Source organism: Pithys albifrons, chromosome 21 (genome assembly GCF_047495875.1).
Source record: "Pithys albifrons albifrons isolate INPA30051 chromosome 21, PitAlb_v1, whole genome shotgun sequence".
Classification (NCBI taxonomy): Eukaryota; Metazoa; Chordata; class Aves; order Passeriformes; family Thamnophilidae; genus Pithys; species Pithys albifrons.
In genome coordinates this window covers 11,593,534-11,612,526 of record NC_092478.1, presented here as the reverse complement: position 1 = coordinate 11,612,526, position 18,993 = coordinate 11,593,534, and the positions used below count along the sequence as shown (strand labels likewise).

General features: G+C 44.4%; 1 protein-coding gene across 9 annotated transcripts in view; it reads left to right on the top strand.

The window, feature by feature from the left end:
- The window catches only part of GTF2I (general transcription factor IIi), a 130,397-nt gene that overhangs the window by 78,172 nt on the left and 33,232 nt on the right, over positions 1-18,993 (top strand). For 7 of the 9 annotated variants that reach the window (XM_071575231.1, XM_071575225.1, XM_071575224.1 and 4 more), the window contains 7 exons: positions 93-203; positions 969-1,031; positions 3,244-3,345; positions 4,555-4,623; positions 5,579-5,680; positions 9,261-9,323; positions 12,171-12,278. In XM_071575231.1, coding sequence (XP_071431332.1) covers positions 93-203; positions 969-1,031; positions 3,244-3,345; positions 4,555-4,623; positions 5,579-5,680; positions 9,261-9,323; positions 12,171-12,278 — 618 coding nt within the window. The remainder of the gene's footprint in view (positions 1-92; positions 204-968; positions 1,032-3,243; positions 3,346-4,554; positions 4,624-5,578; positions 5,681-9,260; positions 9,324-12,170; positions 12,279-18,993) is intronic. The other 2 variants (XM_071575228.1, XM_071575229.1) reach the window with 2 other exon arrangements.

Below are 18,993 nucleotides of genomic sequence, written 5' to 3'. Positions count from 1 at the left end.
CTTGCATTAGAGCTTTGAAATTCAAAGCAGTTCCAGTGTTGCACATGAGTTCTGTGAACATTAAACCAGTGATATTTTTATGTTTCTTTCAGATGACGATGACTATGTGCCCCCTAAGGAGAGACTGAAACGCACAAGGACAACTAGGTCAACCAGTAAAGCTGCCAGTACTGGGAGAAGGAAAGGGAGAGAGTCCAATGTTGGTAAGAAAAAAATTAAAGATTATTTTTTCTCTATACTTTGTTTTATAAAAAGGTATTGGGCAATCTCATGCTGCAGGAGTGCAAGCATTCATTTGAGAGCCCAGGGCTCCATGTAGATGTATTGCAGCAGTATAATCATCATCGTGGGCTACCCTCTGTTGTTTGTGTTCTTCAAAGTGAGTACCTAAATGGACACACAGAAAGTTGGGATCTCTTTGGTGGTGTTCTTTCATGGTCTCTTATGTAGAGTTCTCCACAGAAATACAGCCACACACTACAGTTACTCTGCTTAAAAGTGCTTCTCATGTGTGCTGGTTTAAAGGTAAACTGGCAGGAGAAATGAACCCAAGTCATAAAGAGATTCTAAGTCAGAATTACAATTTAATAAAAACATTACAATAAATACAGTGATTCAAAGAGAAATTTGCTTTAACCCACAAAAACCAGAAGTATAACCCAGCGCCCCAGGGCACAAACAGATTGGTGTTTGTTAGGTTCTTTGCTGAGCCCCACAGGAGGGTGCCACTTAGCCCATGGTAAAAGGAAAGAAAAAACTTTTTGGTGTGGGTAACGGTTGCAGACTGGTTGAGAGTGGTAGTCTCCTCCTGTTGAGTCTCTGGTCCTTCTCTGGGTCCGAAGAGTTGTCTGCAGTGAGCGCAAGGGGCTTCTTTGAGAAATGTTAATTTAAATGCCAAGTCATGGAGTGTTTGGTTAGAAAACTCTTGTCTGTGTCCATCATTCAGCTGCCCTGTTTTTCTCCTTCAGGTGCCTCCCAGCATGACTCCTCAGAAACAAGTGAGGATTCCGACGTCGCGTTCTCTGGCGAAGGTCAGTTCATGGATTTCAGTGCATTAGGCATTTTCATATCCAAAAAATTGCCTTCCAGACTACTTGGCACTGAATAAAGAGTCTTATGTGCCAGCGTTGGCTGCAGTTTGGATTGTGCACTTTTTGGTAAAGATGTCTAGTCCAGAAATTGCATCCTGGATGTTACAATATCCTGAAGCATATTGGACTTACTGGTCTGGTTTTGAATTGGAGCCTGTCAGCAATTTGCATCTTTGATATGTGTTTCAAGTGTTGCTAATTGAAAATACTCCTTGAACAGACAAGATGTTATAGCATTGCTTCATTCTGAAGAACACATTGTTTTATAAACATACTTTAGTTATAAAGACAGTGTTACAGGTGGCATAAGTGAAGCTTCAATTTATTTGCCTCATGTCGAGAAATACGAAAGAAAAACCTTTGTACTTGCACCCCACTTTCTCATCTGAATGGCAGTAAAGCCACTAACCAATGTCCCTGTTGTTTTCATGCTGGAATCTCAGTTGGAAGTCAGCTGTATTTCTTGTATTTGTGAATTGCATGTCCCCATAACAGCTTTAAAACACTTCTGAGATTGGCTTTTGCAGTGCTTGCTTCTGGAACTAGATAAAGGTTGAGAGCACCCAATTAGCAGTTTAGGAAACAGGACATCTAGGACAAAGTTAATGCTTCTGACAATACTTTTACCTCCAGCAGTAAGATAACTCTTACGTTGCCTCACCAGAAAAGGTAAGAAGAGAAGAGTCATTAAGTCCTGTGTATATGAAAAGGCCTTTAGCCCAAAGTAAAATGGTCTGAAAGGGTTTTGTCTGACAGAATGTGATACAAGTGCATAAGTGCAAGATACGTCAATATCTTCCTAAGTAAATTGTACCCTTAGTGACCTGGGTGCATGCTGTTCTGTATGTGAAATTTTCTTTGTTGAAACCATATATTTTCTCTTAAGGTTGCAGATATTGGGAATTGGAGAGTCTTAAAACGTCCTTAACATAGGGGAGGATTGAGGTGGATTGGGAAGTGACTGGCTGAGTAGCAGCTCACTGAAAAATTCCTGGGGTTTCAGTTTTCCTGTCTGTCCACTTGTGTGTGTTTAAGGCAGAGTTGACCTGTTAAATGGCTTTTCATTTGCATCCCTTACTGTTGCAGTGTTTCCAAACAGGTTTGAGCACCTTTGATCTGTTGTAGACAAAACCTCGGTGCTGTGTTTTGAGAGTTCCTAGTGGAAGGATTTACCTCCAGTTAGATAAAAAAGTGTAGTCTGCTGTGGTTCTAAGTTCTTAAAGAAAAACTCACACAGAAAGTACCAAATGTGGTGCAAAATTCGTAAAGTAGCAAAAAAGGAAAAACGTCACACGGTAGCACCAAATGTGGATAACTCTGTAGGTTGTGGTGGCTGAAGAAGAGGGACAGAACACAGAGGTGTCACACACGAGATAGTTTATTAAATCACTCCATGAAGAAAGAAAAGGAAAGAATAAAAAAAGGCAAGCCAGGAAGTACATTCTAACTCCAAGTTCCACAATATATATTGTAAAATCCCGCCCAAAGCCAAACTCTAGAGGTTGTATCGCGACGTCCATAACCTTTATTACAGCTTCTAATTGGATGTTATTTCTGCCCAGATGTTCTTTGTTGTGTGAAAAATTTATCTCCTCCACATTCTTTTTTTCATGCCTGCTTCTCTCAAACCCTTCTTATCTCATTTTGTTTTTACTAGTCTGCTGGTCTTTCTCACAGGACTACTTAACTTTCAGTGTTCTCATCTCGGTACCAAAAAGTACCAGCTACAAGGCCTAGCCTGCAGCTTCAAAACCTTCCTAAGTCAAAACCCCCTACTAATCTTCAGTCTGTGTCTGCACAATTAGTTTCCTGATTTCTTTTACTTTTTCTTGGTCATTTTATGGTTGTGAGATGTGCAGTCATGTTTCAAAACACAATGTTGTTTTCCTCAGGAAGTACAGAAGCAGCTTTGCTTTGTGCTTTCTTGTGCCTTGCAGAGGCTCTGTTACACAGGTTGTTCCTACACAGGTAGCAGCACAGGTGGGAACTGGAGCTTTCTAAAGTTACTCAGATAATTAATTTTTAGGGGAATTCGATGCCCTGATAAGCCCAGTCTAATACTTGCATTAGAGTTTTGAAATTCAAAGCAGTTCCAGTGTTGCACATGAGTTCTGTGGACATTAAACCAGTGATATTTTTATGTTTCTTTAAGATGACGATGACTACGTGCCCCCTAACAAGAGACCGAAAAGCGTCGACTCAACTAGTGAAGCTGCCAGTACTGGGGGAAGGAAAGTGAGAGAGTCCAATGTTGGTGAGAGAAAAATTAAATATTCTTTTGTTTCTGTGCTGTTTTTTGAAAAGTGAGTATGGCAATGACTTAATTTAAAAACAGAAATGCGTTCCAAGGAAGGCAGGAATGATCCTGCAATATAAAGATTTCCTCCCCCATATTAACATAACTTGGAAATTTACTGTTTTTCCATGAAAAAAAAAAGTTGGAAGAAAAGGAGTAGTGTTCATTAGTAAAATATATAGAATACCAAAAAAAAAATAAAATTGAGAAAGAGCAGCCAAGAGTTCTAACGCAGTCTGTCCTGTTGCCCCGTGTTGCAGTTCTCAGCAGAGCCGGCAGGGGGCAGTGCCTCTCACACTGGTCTGGTGGGAATGGCATGGGGCCGGGGCTGTGCGGGGACCAGTAGCATCGTGGGCAGTGGTGTGTGCCTGGAGTTAGAACCTCCTCTGTAGATGGCACCAGCTGCCGGTGAGTGTGGAGCGAGCCCAGACAGTGGTGACAGTCCGCAGAGAAGACAGCAGAGGGTATATGGGGTCAGGGTGAGTCAGGAGCCTCCCAGAGCTACTGTTAGCCCTGGCAAGGCAACAGCTGAGCGCCAAAGCCAATGGGACCAGAGACTTGTGGAAATCCAGCACTCCTGAGGCAGGGAAGAAGTGAGCAAAAACCTCTCCCCCAAACCCAAACTCCTGCCCCTGTTCCCCTCCATCTCTTTCCAGCCACCCTCTGGCCCTCCCTCCAGGGCCACAGCCCTGCACTGGGAAAGAGCCAATGAGACTTTCCCCAAGCCCTTTGTTTGTATGCGCAGCCCATCTGACAGTCTTTTGTGTGGCTTAGTCACTGGCCACCACCTCAGGGAACCCTCCTTCTAGTGAACCATACACCTTCCCCCTCCAGGACTGACAGCCTCTCTCACAATAATAATGGGAAAATTCAAGAAGTTATTTTAAACCTATGGAAGCCAATAATAAGGAATTTCCTACTGTCATTAGCACCAGCTCTGCACTAGCAGTTTAGAAAGTGTAAATCCTCACCTTCTTACCTTTATCTGGAATTGCTTCAAGGTTTAGGGTAAAATCTCTTTGGCTCTGCTTTTGTTGCCTGCAGTGGGCGCAGGGGGCTTCTTTGACAAATGTTAATTTAAATGTTAATTTAATTTAATCATGGAGTGTTTGGTTAGAAAACTCTTGTCTGTGACCATCATTCAGGTGCCCTGTTTTTCGCTTTCAGATTCCTTCCAGCATGACTCAGAAACAAGTGAGGACCTTGAGAATCCTGAAGTTGAGGTCACTCTTGAAGGTCAGTTCACTTGTTCAGCGCATTAGGCATAACTCTTACATTACCTCAACAGAAAAAACAGAGACGACTCACAAAGTCCTGTGGCTGTTTAAATACCTTTACCCAAAGTAAAATGGTCTGAAAGGGTTTTGTCTGACAGAATGTGATACAACTGCATAAGTGCAAGATACGTCAATATCTTCCTAAGTAAAGTATACCCTTAGTGACCTGGGTGCATGCTGTTCTGTATGTGAAATTAATTTTCGTTTTTTGTTCAAACCATATGTTTTCTCTTAAGGTTGCAGATATTGGGAATTGGAGAGTCTTAAAAACTTCTTAACATAGGGGAGGATTGAGGTGGATTGGGAAGTGACTGGCTGAGTAGCAGCTCACTGAAAAATTCCTGGGGTTTCAGTTTTCCTGTCTGTCCACTTGTGTGTGTTTAAGGCAGAGTTGACCTGTTAAATGGCTTTTCATTTGCATCCCTTACTGTTGCAGTGTTTCCAAACAGGTTTGAGCATCTTTGATCTGTTGTAGACAAAACCTCGGTGCTGTGTTTTGAGAGTTCCTAGTGGAAGGATTCTACCTCTGGTTATATGAAAAAATGTAGTCTGTGTCTGCACAATTAGTTTCCTGATTTCTTTTGCTGTTGCCTTGTCATTTTATGATTGTGAGATGTGCAGTCACGTTTCAAAACACAATGTTGTTTTCCTCAGGAAGTACAGAAGCAGCTTTGCTTTGTGCTTTCTTGTGCCTTGCAGAGGCTCTGTTGCACAGGTTGTTCCTACACAGGTAGCAGCACAGGTAGGAACTGGAGCTTTCTAAAGTTATTCAGATAGTTAATTTTGGGGGCAATTTGATGCCCTGATAAGCCCAGTCTAATACTTAGATTAGAGTTATGAAATTCAAAGCAGTTCCAGTGTTGCACATGAGTTCTGTGGACATTAAACCAGTGATATTTTTATGTTTCTTTAAGATGACGATGACTACGTGCCCGCTAAGGAGAGACCGAAGAGCATCGACTCAACTAGTGAAGCTGCCAGTACTGGGAGAAGGAAAGAGAGAGAGTCCAATGCTGGTAAGAGAAAAATTAAAGATTATTTTATCTCTCTGCTTTGTTTTATAAAAATGTTTTGGGCAATCTTATGATTCCGGAGTGCAAGCATTTATTTAAGAGCCCAGAGCGTTTTGTATATGTGTACATATGTATGACCAAACTCCGCAAACGAACATTTGGGAAGGGCTCTCCCACGTGGGTGTGCCCTTCCAGCCAGTGCAGTGCATTTTTTAGGTGAGGCACAGCTTGCCCAGAACTGGCCTTTAAGTTTAAGTCCGAAGGTCCATCTGCCACGACTGTGTGAGCTTGGACAGTGACAGTGAAGTCCTCGGGACTGTCAAGGCATCCGGTACTAACCAGGGCTGACCCTGCTGAGCATCGAAGATCTGGCGGGATCGGATGGCACGGAGGCATTGAACTGCCCAGGGGACAGTCCCTACTGAGACTTGAACTCAGGACCCTGGGGTTCAGAGTCCAGAGTGCTCTCCATTGCAGCTTTATAATCATCATCATAGGCTACCCTCTGTTGTTTGTGTTCTTCAAAGTGACCACCTAAATGGACACACAGAAAGTTGGGATCTCTTTGGTGGTGTTCTTTCACGGTCTCTTATGTAGAGTTCTCCACAGAAATGCATCCACACACTGTAGTTGCCCTGGTTAAAGGTGCTTCCCATTGGACTTTTTGCAAGTCCTATGCCTCCCCGTTATTCCTTGATAGCTTTGGTTTCTGGACACAGAGCCCATCTTGTCTCTTTCTATAAGGTTCTGTGCAGTCAGGAATATGTTTTTCTTTATTTGTGTAAAGGAAGCTTCTCGGTGTTGTGATTGCAGTGAAGGAACAGATGTGGAAATACCATTAGAAGATGATGTGAGATGTTATTTGTGAGAATAAATGAATGTAATCATTGGGGTTTTTTCACTGCAATATTTGAAAAGATGTCATTTTAGTTGAAGTTGTACATGTTCTCCAACCGTTCCTACTCACATTTCCACAAGGTTGCCATCTGTGATTTTTGTCTTGTTCTACTTTCCATCTCCCAAATCCCACCACTCTGAGGCATGCTATAAGCAGACTGGGATGGGAGTCGTCATTATTTTGAATCATGAATGGCACTTGAAGGTGCTCCTCACCCGACATGTAGTGCTTTGACAGGATGCAAGAAGGACATCGTTCTCCAGCTAGCTTTGTTCGAAGCTCCAAGGCTCTCCAGCCCAAACTGTGTGTTTTCAAAAGCCAGGTTAAGCTAGCAGCAATGCTGCTTCTTGCAAATCCTGTTAGTTTTGCTTTGAAGGTACCTATCCCCATAGTTAAGGGTACCATTGCATGAAATTTAAGAGCACGTGTCTTGATAAGGGAGAATAAAGTTCCTTGCTCGTGCTGACTGGACTACTAACTCTACCTATTTGAGAGGAAGTACCCAGGTAGTTTTCTTCCTAAGCATAATGCCATGAGCTTTGTGCCTGACTGTGAAGAGAGAGGATGAGAAAAGGGAAGTGTGATAGGAAATGGGTGAGACACTGACTTTGCCTTGGTTTTGACTTGAATTTTACAGCTACAGATGCTGAGTGCGGCCTTTGAGTCAGAATCAGGTTTTGTTACGCACCCTTTTCTCAAATCTGTTCTTCTTTACAACTTTCTGTAAGAGAGGTGCTGCAAGTTGCACCTGGTTTTGCTGAATAGATTGAATCTGTTGTTCATGAAGGTTAGTATTTATGAAAAGTTCTAGAGACAGTGACCAAAAACTGCAGGTAACAGTCGAACTTAAATGGCATTTGTGGTTTAGATAGGCACAGAGAGAAGGCATTCTTGTCTGTGTTCTGTAAAATGAAGTTACCTACTGCTGATCCTCACAAAAAAGGGGTGAGAAAGAAAAATCAACGACAGTGTTTGGATTTTGTAAAGTCTTTGGTGCAGTCTGTCTATTCTGAAAGTAATACGCAGAACAGGCTTTTGAAGTTCTTCCAAAAGTTTGTCTGAAAGGTGCAGCCCGTGATGCCGAGTTAGAGAAATGATGGTTTTCTGCAAAGAACAAGGTCAGAGCCATGTGTGAATGTCAGTTTTGGTATGTAAGACTGAGGGTTTGGACAAGATGGTGACAAAGGAAGTGGCAAAATCCCGGTGAGCCTGGGATCCCCTCAGTTAGCTGTAGCTACTGAGGGTGTCTGAGGTGCTAGGGCAGCATAGTGTGACTGAAATTCAGCAGTCAGAAAGTTAAGGTTCTGTGCATCAGAAGACATTGTTTTAAATGGAATGAAATCGTGTTTGAGAAACTGGAGCCAGTGCTGGTGAATGACAACATTTAGAAGGGAGAGGGTTGCTGCTTAGGAGCTGTGTATATTTACCCAAGATCCAAGGATACCTAGTGATGATAATACTTGGTTAAAAAACCCTTGCTTTAATGTTTGAAACACTTGGTTTAATGTGCCTTAAAAAGAGGTGTCCCATCTGGGATTTTTCTTCCAGAAATTTGTGACCATGTGCTTTGGATTTTTGCACAAGTCTCTTAATTATGACTATTTCTCAGGGATTTGGTACTGGACTGGATGGACCATTTGTCAGTGTTGTGACTGTCCTCCAAAAATTGTTCATGTTTTTTTTGTTCTTTTCTGATGCTCTCAGAAAAGGTTCTAAGCGATGAGTTGATGTGACAGCTGTTTTTATGGTTTTTATGACTTTATCTTCACGTCTCGTAAAATACGATCTAATTCATTTCCTTTGTTGTACCTTGCCTTTGGTGGTTATCTACCCAGCACTCACTCAGAGTTAGACCAAAACATCATACTCTGTTTTTCATGGGGGGACAATATATTTGACATAGTTTAAATACACTCCGGTTAGGTGTCTCTGTAGAGGCTGCCCCGTCTCTACTATACACAACATCATGTGCAGAGCCTTTGAAAGAGAGCGTCCTTTCAGACTTGCTCCCAAAGTGATACCATGGTCCAGCTTACAAAGATCTGAAAGCAGACATGCTTCCGAATGCACAGGTGCAGCATTAGTGTGCTGGAATAACTAAAAAATGCTCCTTCAACCACGGCTACTTAATTTTGGTATAGTTTCTGATGTAATTTTCTTGATCAGTCTAATCCTGTTTGTTTTGTTGGTGCACACTGCCCCAGTGAAAGCATTTGTGGTCATGAATTTCCCTCCCATGTTTCACTGTTGGCCTTTGCCACCCGTTAAACAGCCTGTTACAGAAATCACAGTGCAACAAGCACGAGTGCATGTAAATGGTGAAAAAGTGCATAGTCAGTGGTGGCACACAGTGTCTGTTTATATATTCAGTAATCCTTGATCACAAAGGGAAAAATATTTATGATTGTTTTAACCGTAGTAAGGCAAGAGTAAGGCATTTCCTACTGTTGTTAGCACCAGCTCTGCACTGCTGCACACACAGTTTAGCAAGTGTAATCCTCAGCTCCGTTGTCTGGAATTGCTTCAAGGTTTAGGGTAAAATCTCTTTGGTTCTGCTTCTGTTGCCTGCAGTGAGCGCAAGGGGCTTCTTTGAGAAATGTTAATTTAAATGCCAAGTCATGGAGTGTTTGGTTAGAAAACTCTTGTCTGTGTCCATCATTCAGCTGCCCTGTTTTTCCCCTTCAGGTGCCTCCCAGCATGACTCCTCAGAAACAAGTGAGGATTCCGACGTCGCGTTCTCTGGCGAAGGTCAGTTCATGGATTTCAGTGCATTAGGCATTTTCATATCCAAAAAATTGCCTTCCAGTGCCCAGACTACTTGGCACTGAATAAAGAGTCTAATGTGCCAGCGTTGGCTGCAGTTTGGATTGTGCACTTTTTGGTAAAGATGTCTAGTCCAGAAATTGCATCCTGGATGTTACAATATCCTGAAGCTTATTGGACTTACTGGTCTGGTTTTGAATTGGAGCCTGTCAGCAATTTGCATCTTTGATATGTGTTTCAAGTGTTGCTAATTGAAAATACTCCTTGAACAGACAAGATGTTATAGCATTGCTTCATTCTGAAGAACACATTGTTTTATAAACATACTTTAGTTATAAAGACAGTGTTACAGGTGGCATAAGTGAAGCTTCAATTTATTTGCCTCATGTCGAGAAATACGAAAGAAAAACCTTTGTACTTGCACCCCACTTTCTCATCTGAATGGCAGTAAAGCCACTAACCAATGTCCCTGTTGTTTTCATGCTGGAATCTCAGTTGGAAGTCAGCTGTATTTCTTGTATTTGTGAATTGCATGTCCCCATAACAGCTTTAAAACACTTCTGAGATTGGCTTTTGCAGTGCTTGCTTCTGGAACTAGATAAAGGTTGAGAGCACCCAATTAGCAGTTTAGGAAACAGGACATCTAGGACAAAGTTAATGCTTCTGACAATACTTTTACCTCCAGCAGTAAGATAACTCTTACGTTGCCTCACCAGAAAAGGTAAGAAGAGAAGAGTCATTAAGTCCTGTGTATATGAAAAGGCCTTTAGCCCAAAGTAAAATGGTCTGAAAGGGTTTTGTCTGACAGAATGTGATACAAGTGCATAAGTGCAAGATACGTCAATATCTTCCTAAGTAAATTGTACCCTTAGTGACCTGGGTGCATGCTGTTCTGTATGTGAAATTTTCTTTGTTGAAACCATATATTTTCTCTTAAGGTTGCAGATATTGGGAATTGGAGAGTCTTAAAACGTCCTTAACATAGGGGAGGATTGAGGTGGATTGGGAAGTGACTGGCTGAGTAGCAGCTCACTGAAAAATTCCTGGGGTTTCAGTTTTCCTGTCTGTCCACTTGTGTGTGTTTAAGGCAGAGTTGACCTGTTAAATGGCTTTTCATTTGCATCCCTTACTGTTGCAGTGTTTCCAAACAGGTTTGAGCACCTTTGATCTGTTGTAGACAAAACCTCGGTGCTGTGTTTTGAGAGTTCCTAGTGGAAGGATTTACCTCCAGTTAGATAAAAAAGTGTAGTCTGCTGTGGTTCTAAGTTCTTAAAGAAAAACTCACACAGAAAGTACCAAATGTGGTGCAAAATTCGTAAAGTAGCAAAAAAGGAAAAACGTCACACGGTAGCACCAAATGTGGATAACTCTGTAGGTTGTGGTGGCTGAAGAAGAGGGACAGAACACAGAGGTGTCACACACGAGATAGTTTATTAAATCACTCCATGAAGAAAGAAAAGGAAAGAATAAAAAAAGGCAAGCCAGGAAGTACATTCTAACTCCAAGTTCCACAATATATATTGTAAAATCCCGCCCAAAGCCAAACTCTAGAGGTTGTATCGCGACGTCCATAACCTTTATTACAGCTTCTAATTGGATGTTATTTCTGCCCAGATGTTCTTTGTTGTGTGAAAAATTTATCTCCTCCACATTCTTTTTTTCATGCCTGCTTCTCTCAAACCCTTCTTATCTCATTTTGTTTTTACTAGTCTGCTGGTCTTTCTCACAGGACTACTTAACTTTCAGTGTTCTCATCTCGGTACCAAAAAGTACCAGCTACAAGGCCTAGCCTGCAGCTTCAAAACCTTCCTAAGTCAAAACCCCCTACTAATCTTCAGTCTGTGTCTGCACAATTAGTTTCCTGATTTCTTTTACTTTTTCTTGGTCATTTTATGGTTGTGAGATGTGCAGTCATGTTTCAAAACACAATGTTGTTTTCCTCAGGAAGTACAGAAGCAGCTTTGCTTTGTGCTTTCTTGTGCCTTGCAGAGGCTCTGTTACACAGGTTGTTCCTACACAGGTAGCAGCACAGGTGGGAACTGGAGCTTTCTAAAGTTACTCAGATAATTAATTTTTAGGGCAATATTCTGGTTTAAAGTTAAACCGGCAGGAGAAAATGGACCCACCACAAGAGAGATTATAAGTCAGATTTAATGAAAGATATTACAATAAATACACTGACAGAAAGAGAAATTGTTTTCAACCCACAAAACCCAGTAGTATAACCCAGTGACCTGGGCCACAAACCCAAAGGGGTTTGTTAGCCCTTGTGCTGAGACCCGCGTGGTTCCCCGAAGTCCAAAGCAAAAGAAAGTGAAAAAACCTGTTGGTGCAGGTGATGACTATAGTCTGGTCGAGAGTGGTGGTCTCCCCTGTCGAGGTCCTGCTGTTCCTCTGGATCCAATGAGAGGTTCCCAAGGTCTTCTTGCACACCGCTTATGTACCCTCAGGGAGCACCCAGTTCCTGCCCCATGTCGGGGACTCACACAAAGGGTGATTAACTCTGGAAGCCATGGGGTATTTTTGAACTGTTGATGGCCCATGAGCAGCCACGCCCCCTTAGGCTGGGTGTGAAGGTGCCAACAACTCCGTGGGCAGCTGCTGCAAATGGTCCATTGTCCGTTGGAAATGAATAGAGGGGGTAGAATACACAACTTTGATCACCCCCACACAGTGATAGCTGATCCTACCTTTTGAACTAGGACAGGCAATTTGATGCCCTAATAAGCCCAGTCCAATACTTGCATTAGAGTTTTGAAATTCAAAGCAGTTCCAGTGTTACACATGAGTTCTGTGGACATTAAACCAGTGATATATTTATGTTTCTTTAAGATGACGATGACTACATGCCCGCTAAAAAGAGACCAAAAAGAGCCAGCCAAAAGTCAACCAGTGGAGCTACCTATACTAGAAGAAAAAAAGGGCAAATATTCAATTTCGGTAAGATAAAAATCAAATATGTTTTGTTTTTCTGCTTTGTTTATAAAACGGTATTAGACAATCGCATGCTCTAGGAGTGCATGCCTTCTTTTTAGAGGTGGATCTTAAGGCGCTGATTCTTTCTCCGAGGGGAGTTATCACAGCTGAGTCATTGGGGTGAAGAGAAGGAAACACTCTTGTGTCTCACAGCGTTTTTTAACACCTGGCTTGTAGCTTGAGGAATCAGGTGTGCCCTGCACAGCTTCTAAAAAAGTTCCATTATTCATAGTCTGTCAGAAATGACATAGTGATAAATTGGTTCTGGCCCCTCCTACTAGGGTGTATCCACCCCTTGTGTGTGTATATATATATATATATATATACATACTGAAACATTACAGAAAATTTTCATTCAAAATCACGTCCCATTTTGGTACACATGTTACGCCATCGTTTTACATTACCCCTGAAGTGAAACCAGGTCCTTGAGAAAAAAAAACCCCCTCGGTTTTGTTTGCCTTTGCTTGAGTTAGGACTAGTCCAGACAGTCTTTCCTAGCACACCTCTCATATGTACCACAGGGGCTTTATCTCCAACTACAGTATGCGAGGGTTCTGATTGGGCTGGGCCCACTTGATTGATGGAGCCTCGGGTGTTGACCAACCAGGTGGCCTTTGCTTAATGCAGCTCCCAGTTTTTAAAAGTCCCCCATCCAACGCCTTCAAGGTGGTTCTCAACAGTCCATTGCACTTCTCAACTTTCCCGGCAGCTGGTGCATGGTAGGGGATATGATACACCCACTCAATGATGTACACTCTGGCCCAGGTGTCTATGAGGCTGTTCTTGAAGTGGGTGCCATCGTCAGACTCTATTCTCTCTGGGGTTCCATGTCTCTACAGGACTTGTTTTTCAAGGCCCAGGGTGGTGTTCCAGGCAGTGGCGTGAGATACGGGGTATGTCTCCAGCCATCCAGTGGTTGCCTCTACCATGGTCAGCACGCAGTGCTTACCTGGTCTGGGGAAGTGTGATGTAGTCAACTTGCCAGGCTTCCCCATACCTGTATTTCAACCACCGTCCACCATACCACAGAGGCTTCACTCGCTTGGCCTGCTTGATGGCAGCACATGTGTCACAGTCATGGATAACCTGTGAGACACTGTCCATGGTTAGATCCACCCCTCGGTACCAAGCCCATCTGTATGTTGCATCTCTGCCCTGATGACCAGAGGCATCATGGGCCCATCGGGCTAGAAACAATTCTCCCTTATGCTGCCAATCCAAATTTACCTGAGAGACTTCAATCCTGGCAGCTCGATCCACCTGCTCGTTGTTACGATGCTCCTCATTAGCCCGGCTCTTGGGTACATGAGCATCTACGTGACGGACCTTCACACTCAGCTTCTCTACCCGGGCAGCAATGTCCTGCCACATCTCAGCCGCCCAGATGGGTTTCCCTTCGCGCTGCCAGCCGGCCTTTCTCCAACGCTCCAGCCATCCCCACAGAGCATTGGCCACCATCCACGAGTCAGTGTAGATGTAGAGTCTTGGCCACTTCTCTCGTTCAGCGATATCCAAAGCCAGCTGAACAGCTTTCAGCTCTGCAACCTGACTTGATCCACCTTGTCCTTCAGTCATTTCTGCAGCTCTGCATGTGGGACTGCATACGACTGCTTTCCATTTCCAGTTTTTCCCTACAATGGGAGAGAAGCCATCTGTGAAGAGAGCATATCGCTTTTTCTCTTCTGGTAGCTGGTTATATGGTGGGGCCTCCTCAGCTCGTGTCCCCTGCTCCCCTTCTTCAGAGGACAATCCAAAACTCTCACCTTCCGGCCAGTTGGTGATGATTTCCAAAATCCCAGGGCGATTAGGATTCCCTATCCGGGTTCGCTGCATGATCAGAGTGATCCACTTACTCCATGTGGCATCAATGGCGTGATGGGTAGAAGGAGCTTTTCCTTTGAACATCCAGCCCAGCACTGGTAGTCGGGGTGCCAGGATGAGCTGTGCCTCAGTGCCAATCACTTCTGAGGCAGCTCGAACTCCTTCATAAGCTGCCAGGATCTCTTTCTCAGTTGGGGTGTAGCTGGCCTCAGATCCTTTGTATCCCCAACTCCAGAATCCCAGCGGTCATCCTCGAGTCTCCCCAGGTACTTTCTGCCAGAGGCTCCAGGATGGGCCGTTCTCCCCGGCTGCAGTGTAGAGCACATTCTTCACATCCTGTCCTGTCCTGACTGGCCCAAGAGCTACTGCATGGGTAATCTCCTCTTTCATCTCTTCAAAAACCCTTTGTTGTTCAGGGCCCCCAGTCCACTGGAAATCATTTTTCTTCCGTGTCACAAGGTAGAGAGGGCTTACAATCTGACTGTACTCAGGGATATGCATCCTCCAAAAGCCCACGGCGGCTCAGAAAGTTTGAGTTTCCTTCTTGCTAGTTGGAGGGGACATAGCCGCTATTTTGTTGATCACCTCTGTTGGAATCTGGCGACGTCCATCTTGCCATTTCTCTCCTGGGAACTGAATTTCCTGAGCAGGTCCCTTGACCTTACTTCATGTAATGGCAAAATCAGCTCTTAGGATGATCTGGATTATCTTCTCTCCTTTCTCAGAAACCTGCCCTGCTGTGTTGCCCCATTCAATTATGTCATCAATGTACTGTAGATATTCTGGAGCCTCACCCTTTTCCAGTGCAGTCTGGATCAGTCCATGGCAAACGGTGGGACTGTGTTTCCACCCCTGGGGCAGTCGATTCCAGGTGTACTCCACCCTCTTCCAGGTGAAAGCGAACTGCGGCCTGCACTCTGCTGCCAACGGAATGGAGAAAAAGGCATTGGCAATGTCGATGGTGGCACCACTTGGCTGCCTTGGACTCCAGCTCATACTGAAGCTCCAGCATGTCCGGCACTCAGGGGGGCATTGATCTCATTGAGACCACGGTAATCCACCGTCAGCCTCCACTCTGCACTGGCCATATGGGGCTATTAAAGGGTGAGTGAGTCTTGCTGACCACCCCTTGGGTCTCCAGCTCACAAATCATCTTGTGTATGGGAGTCACAGAGTCTCGGTCGGTTCGGTACTGCTGACGGTGCACTGTGGCTGTGGCCATCGGTACCAATTGGTCTTCAATCCTCAGCAATCCCACAGCAGAAGGGTCCTCTGAGACACCAGGCGAGATGTCTGATTTCCTCTGTCTCCACAGCAGCTATGCCAAAGGCCCAATGCACTCCCTTTGGGTCTTTGAAATACCCACTCCTCAGGTAATGTATGCCAAGGGTGCACGGGGCCTCTGGACCAGTCCCGATGTGGTGTCTGTGCCATTTCTTCCCCGTCAAGCTGACTTCAGCTTCCAGTACAGTGAGCTGTTGGGATCCCCCTGTCGCCCCAGAAACAGGGATGGATTCTGCCCCTTCATATCTTGGTGGCATCAAAGTACATTGCACACGAGTGTCAACTAAAGCCTTGTACCTTTGTGGGCCTGATGTGCCAGGCCACCAAATCTACACAGTCCAATAGACCCCGTTGTACCTTTCCTTTACCTGGCTAGAGGCAGGGCTCCCCTAGTTCTGGTCATGGTACTCACTGCGCTCTTCCTGTAAATATGAACTGGCGGTCCCTTCAAGAGGATCAAACGTGATGTCATCACTCCTATACCTTCTGGAGTCTTTCTCACAAGAGACTGGAGCAGCATTTATCCTTGAAGAGTTTCTTGTGGCTCTTGTTCCTCTATTCAGTTCACGTATCCGTGCTGCTTAGAGGTGAATTTCCCATCCCACCTCATATCTTCTCCATGTTCATTGAGGTAAAACCATAGGTTGCCACATGGAGTGTACCCTTTCTCCTTAGCTGGGGCACGCCTGCTCCTGATTGCAGAGACTCTCGTTTTTCCTGGTGAGATGTGAAAGAAGATTCCTTCCTTAATTTCCTCTCTTAGCTTCTGGTAGCCCTCTTCCACCTTCTCTTTGAGTTCAGCTAGTTTTGTTTCCACAGCTGAGACGTGGGCTTGTAATGGAGCAGTGACAGTGTCTTCATAAATCCTGAGTTTGCTGACCAGTGCACCCACCTTGTCTTCTCCCTCTCTCCACTGCAATGTTGCAAGGTAGCGAGAATACATTTCTGGCCCAAGCCGTGCAAATTTTAACCACATCTGGGATGTGCACTGGACACCATCTGGACTTTTAGGAAATCTCTCATCCTCTGAAAAGATTATCTCCAGTACGGCTAATTCCCTTAAGCACCGGATACCTTGTTCCATCGTGTTCCACTGTCCTTGCTGTACGTGGAGGTCCTCCTTACAAAGATATCTCTCCCTCACGCTTGACAACAGTCGCTGCCAGAGGCTGAGAGTTACCTGCCTCTTTCCAATGCCCTGATCAATGACCACATCTCAAGACAGGGATCCCAGCTGCCTCGCCTCACTCCCATCTAGAATTGTATCATTGGCTGTGGCGTCCCAGATTCGGAGCAGCCAGGTCAAGATGGACTCATTTGCCTGTCGTGTGAACTCTCTCCTGAGCTCACGCAGCTCACCCAGGGATAGGGACTGTGTGATTATTTCTGGCTCCGTTTCTTCTGCTTGATGTGAAGGTCCTGCCTCTTCCTTGTCATTCACTATACGAACTGATTTGGTCTTTGATTTTCTTTTCTGGACGGGGGCAACTGATACCAGTTTCTGTTGTCCTTCCGGCTCCTCCACGGTTTGTGTGGACATGGTGCTGGTTGATTTGTTTCCCTTTCTCTCTGTCTCAGCCTTGTGTTGGGTGGACAACTGTATGGGTTTGCTTCTCCCCCTGATGGTGTTGTACCACACCAAGCAGCGTGCAGCAGGCAGTGGCCAGGGCCCAGCAGGTTGCTGTGAGCTGCACACCTCTGGGGCTGCCAGAGCATTTTCTCTCACATAGCTTGTTATTCTAACAGGGTCCTGCAGTTATTCAGGCGTGAATTTCCAGTTCTTTGTAGGAGAGAATCTCCAAATACTGGCCCATGTCCTCCCACTTCCTGTGCCTCTCCTCTCCCAGGGCAGGCCCCCAGCAAACCTCCCTATAAGGCCCTTTTCTGACCCTAAGCATGATGTAGATGGTACAGAGGAGACAAAGCAACACTAACAAGATTATGCTGTCCTTAGTGTCAAGAGGAAACTCGGTATTTTCAAAGACTGTTGTAGCAGGTCTGAAGGGGGAGAAAGAGGTGAAAGGGTGGAAACAACCATTCCCTGCTGTTCCTCCCACAAGGCTGGGTGCAATTTTTAATGAGGCCCCAGATGTAGCAACTGAATGCAGGGCAGGTGAAAAGAGTGAATACACATATTCCAAATGAAACTCACTGCCTCTGCTGTTATGACGACATAAATATAGCATATTAATAAAGCAATTTTCATCCCTATTTCTGGTCTTACAAAGAGCATCATGACAGGCAAATAGTTCCCCATATGCAGAAATATATACAGGGTTATGCACAACACCCTCATGAAGTCACAGAGCAACATGGTAATCAGTGAGTTTCTGTACTGAAATGCACAAATTCTTTGAATGAAATTGTAATTCTGACTTCTCTCTCCTGCCCCACATTGGGTTCCAAAAGATGTGCTGGTTTAAAGGTAAACCAGTGGGAGAAATTAACTGAACTCAAGAGAGATTACAAGTCAGAGTTACAGTTTACCAAAAAGATCACAATAAATACAGTGATACAGAGAAAAAACTGGTTTTAACCCACAAAAACAGATGTAGAAGCCAGCACTGTGGAGCATGAGGAGAATGGTGTTCGTTAGCCCCTGTGCTGAGTGCCATGTAGACCCCCTGAGTGCAAACTATAAGGAAAGGAATTCCTGTTGGTGAGGATGATAGTCGCAGTTCTATCAAAGTAATTATGGCAGTCTTGTCCACGATGGCAGTCACAGTCCTGTTAAGATTCTGGTCCCCCTCTGGATGCTCTGAGTGGTACTGCAAATCCCAAACCCCAAATATTACCTATGGTCAGGTTCAGGTGGGAATGCCCAGTACCTCCCGCAGAGCAAGGAGTTTCACAATGGGTGATTTAACTCTGTGAGTCATGGGGTATTTTTGGAATCTTTGATGGTCTAAGTTGTTGCAGCTGCCAGTCCCCAATAGCTCATTAGCAGAGATGACCTCTCAGGCTGGAAGTGAAGGTGCTGATGCCTCCCCCAGGAGAGTTACCACACCTAAGTCATTGGTGTTAAGACAAAGAAACACTCCCCTGTTCCACAGGATTCTTCAACACCCAACTTGTAGCCTGATGGGTCAGGTGTGTCCTGGGCAGCTGCTGCCTACGATCCATATTAACAATGCATCAGAAATGACAGAGAGGGTGTAGAATACAGTTTTGGGTTATACCCAGATAGTGATAAACTGATCCTGGTCCCTGTAGCTCGGACACTGGGAAGGAGGTTTTGATTTGAAAAATGTGTAAACCAACTCGTTGTGGCTAAAAAATTGTTGAAAGGAACTGACATTGTCAGTAAAAATCTCTTTCCACATTCTTTTGATTTCTTAGATTTTAGAAAAAGCTCAAAAGGTTCAAGTTGTGTCTTGCAGTTGTGTTAAACCACTTCAGTGGGGAATAAAGTCCCCCAGCTGTTTTCTCACTAACACAGTGATGCGAAGTGTGTATGGTTTCCCCTGTTTTTACACACTGTTGAGTACAGATTTTGCCAGGCTGCAGCATTCTCAGAGTTACATTGTGTTTTCCATGCCGAGCTGTGTGTTTTCTGTTTTATTTCCCCACG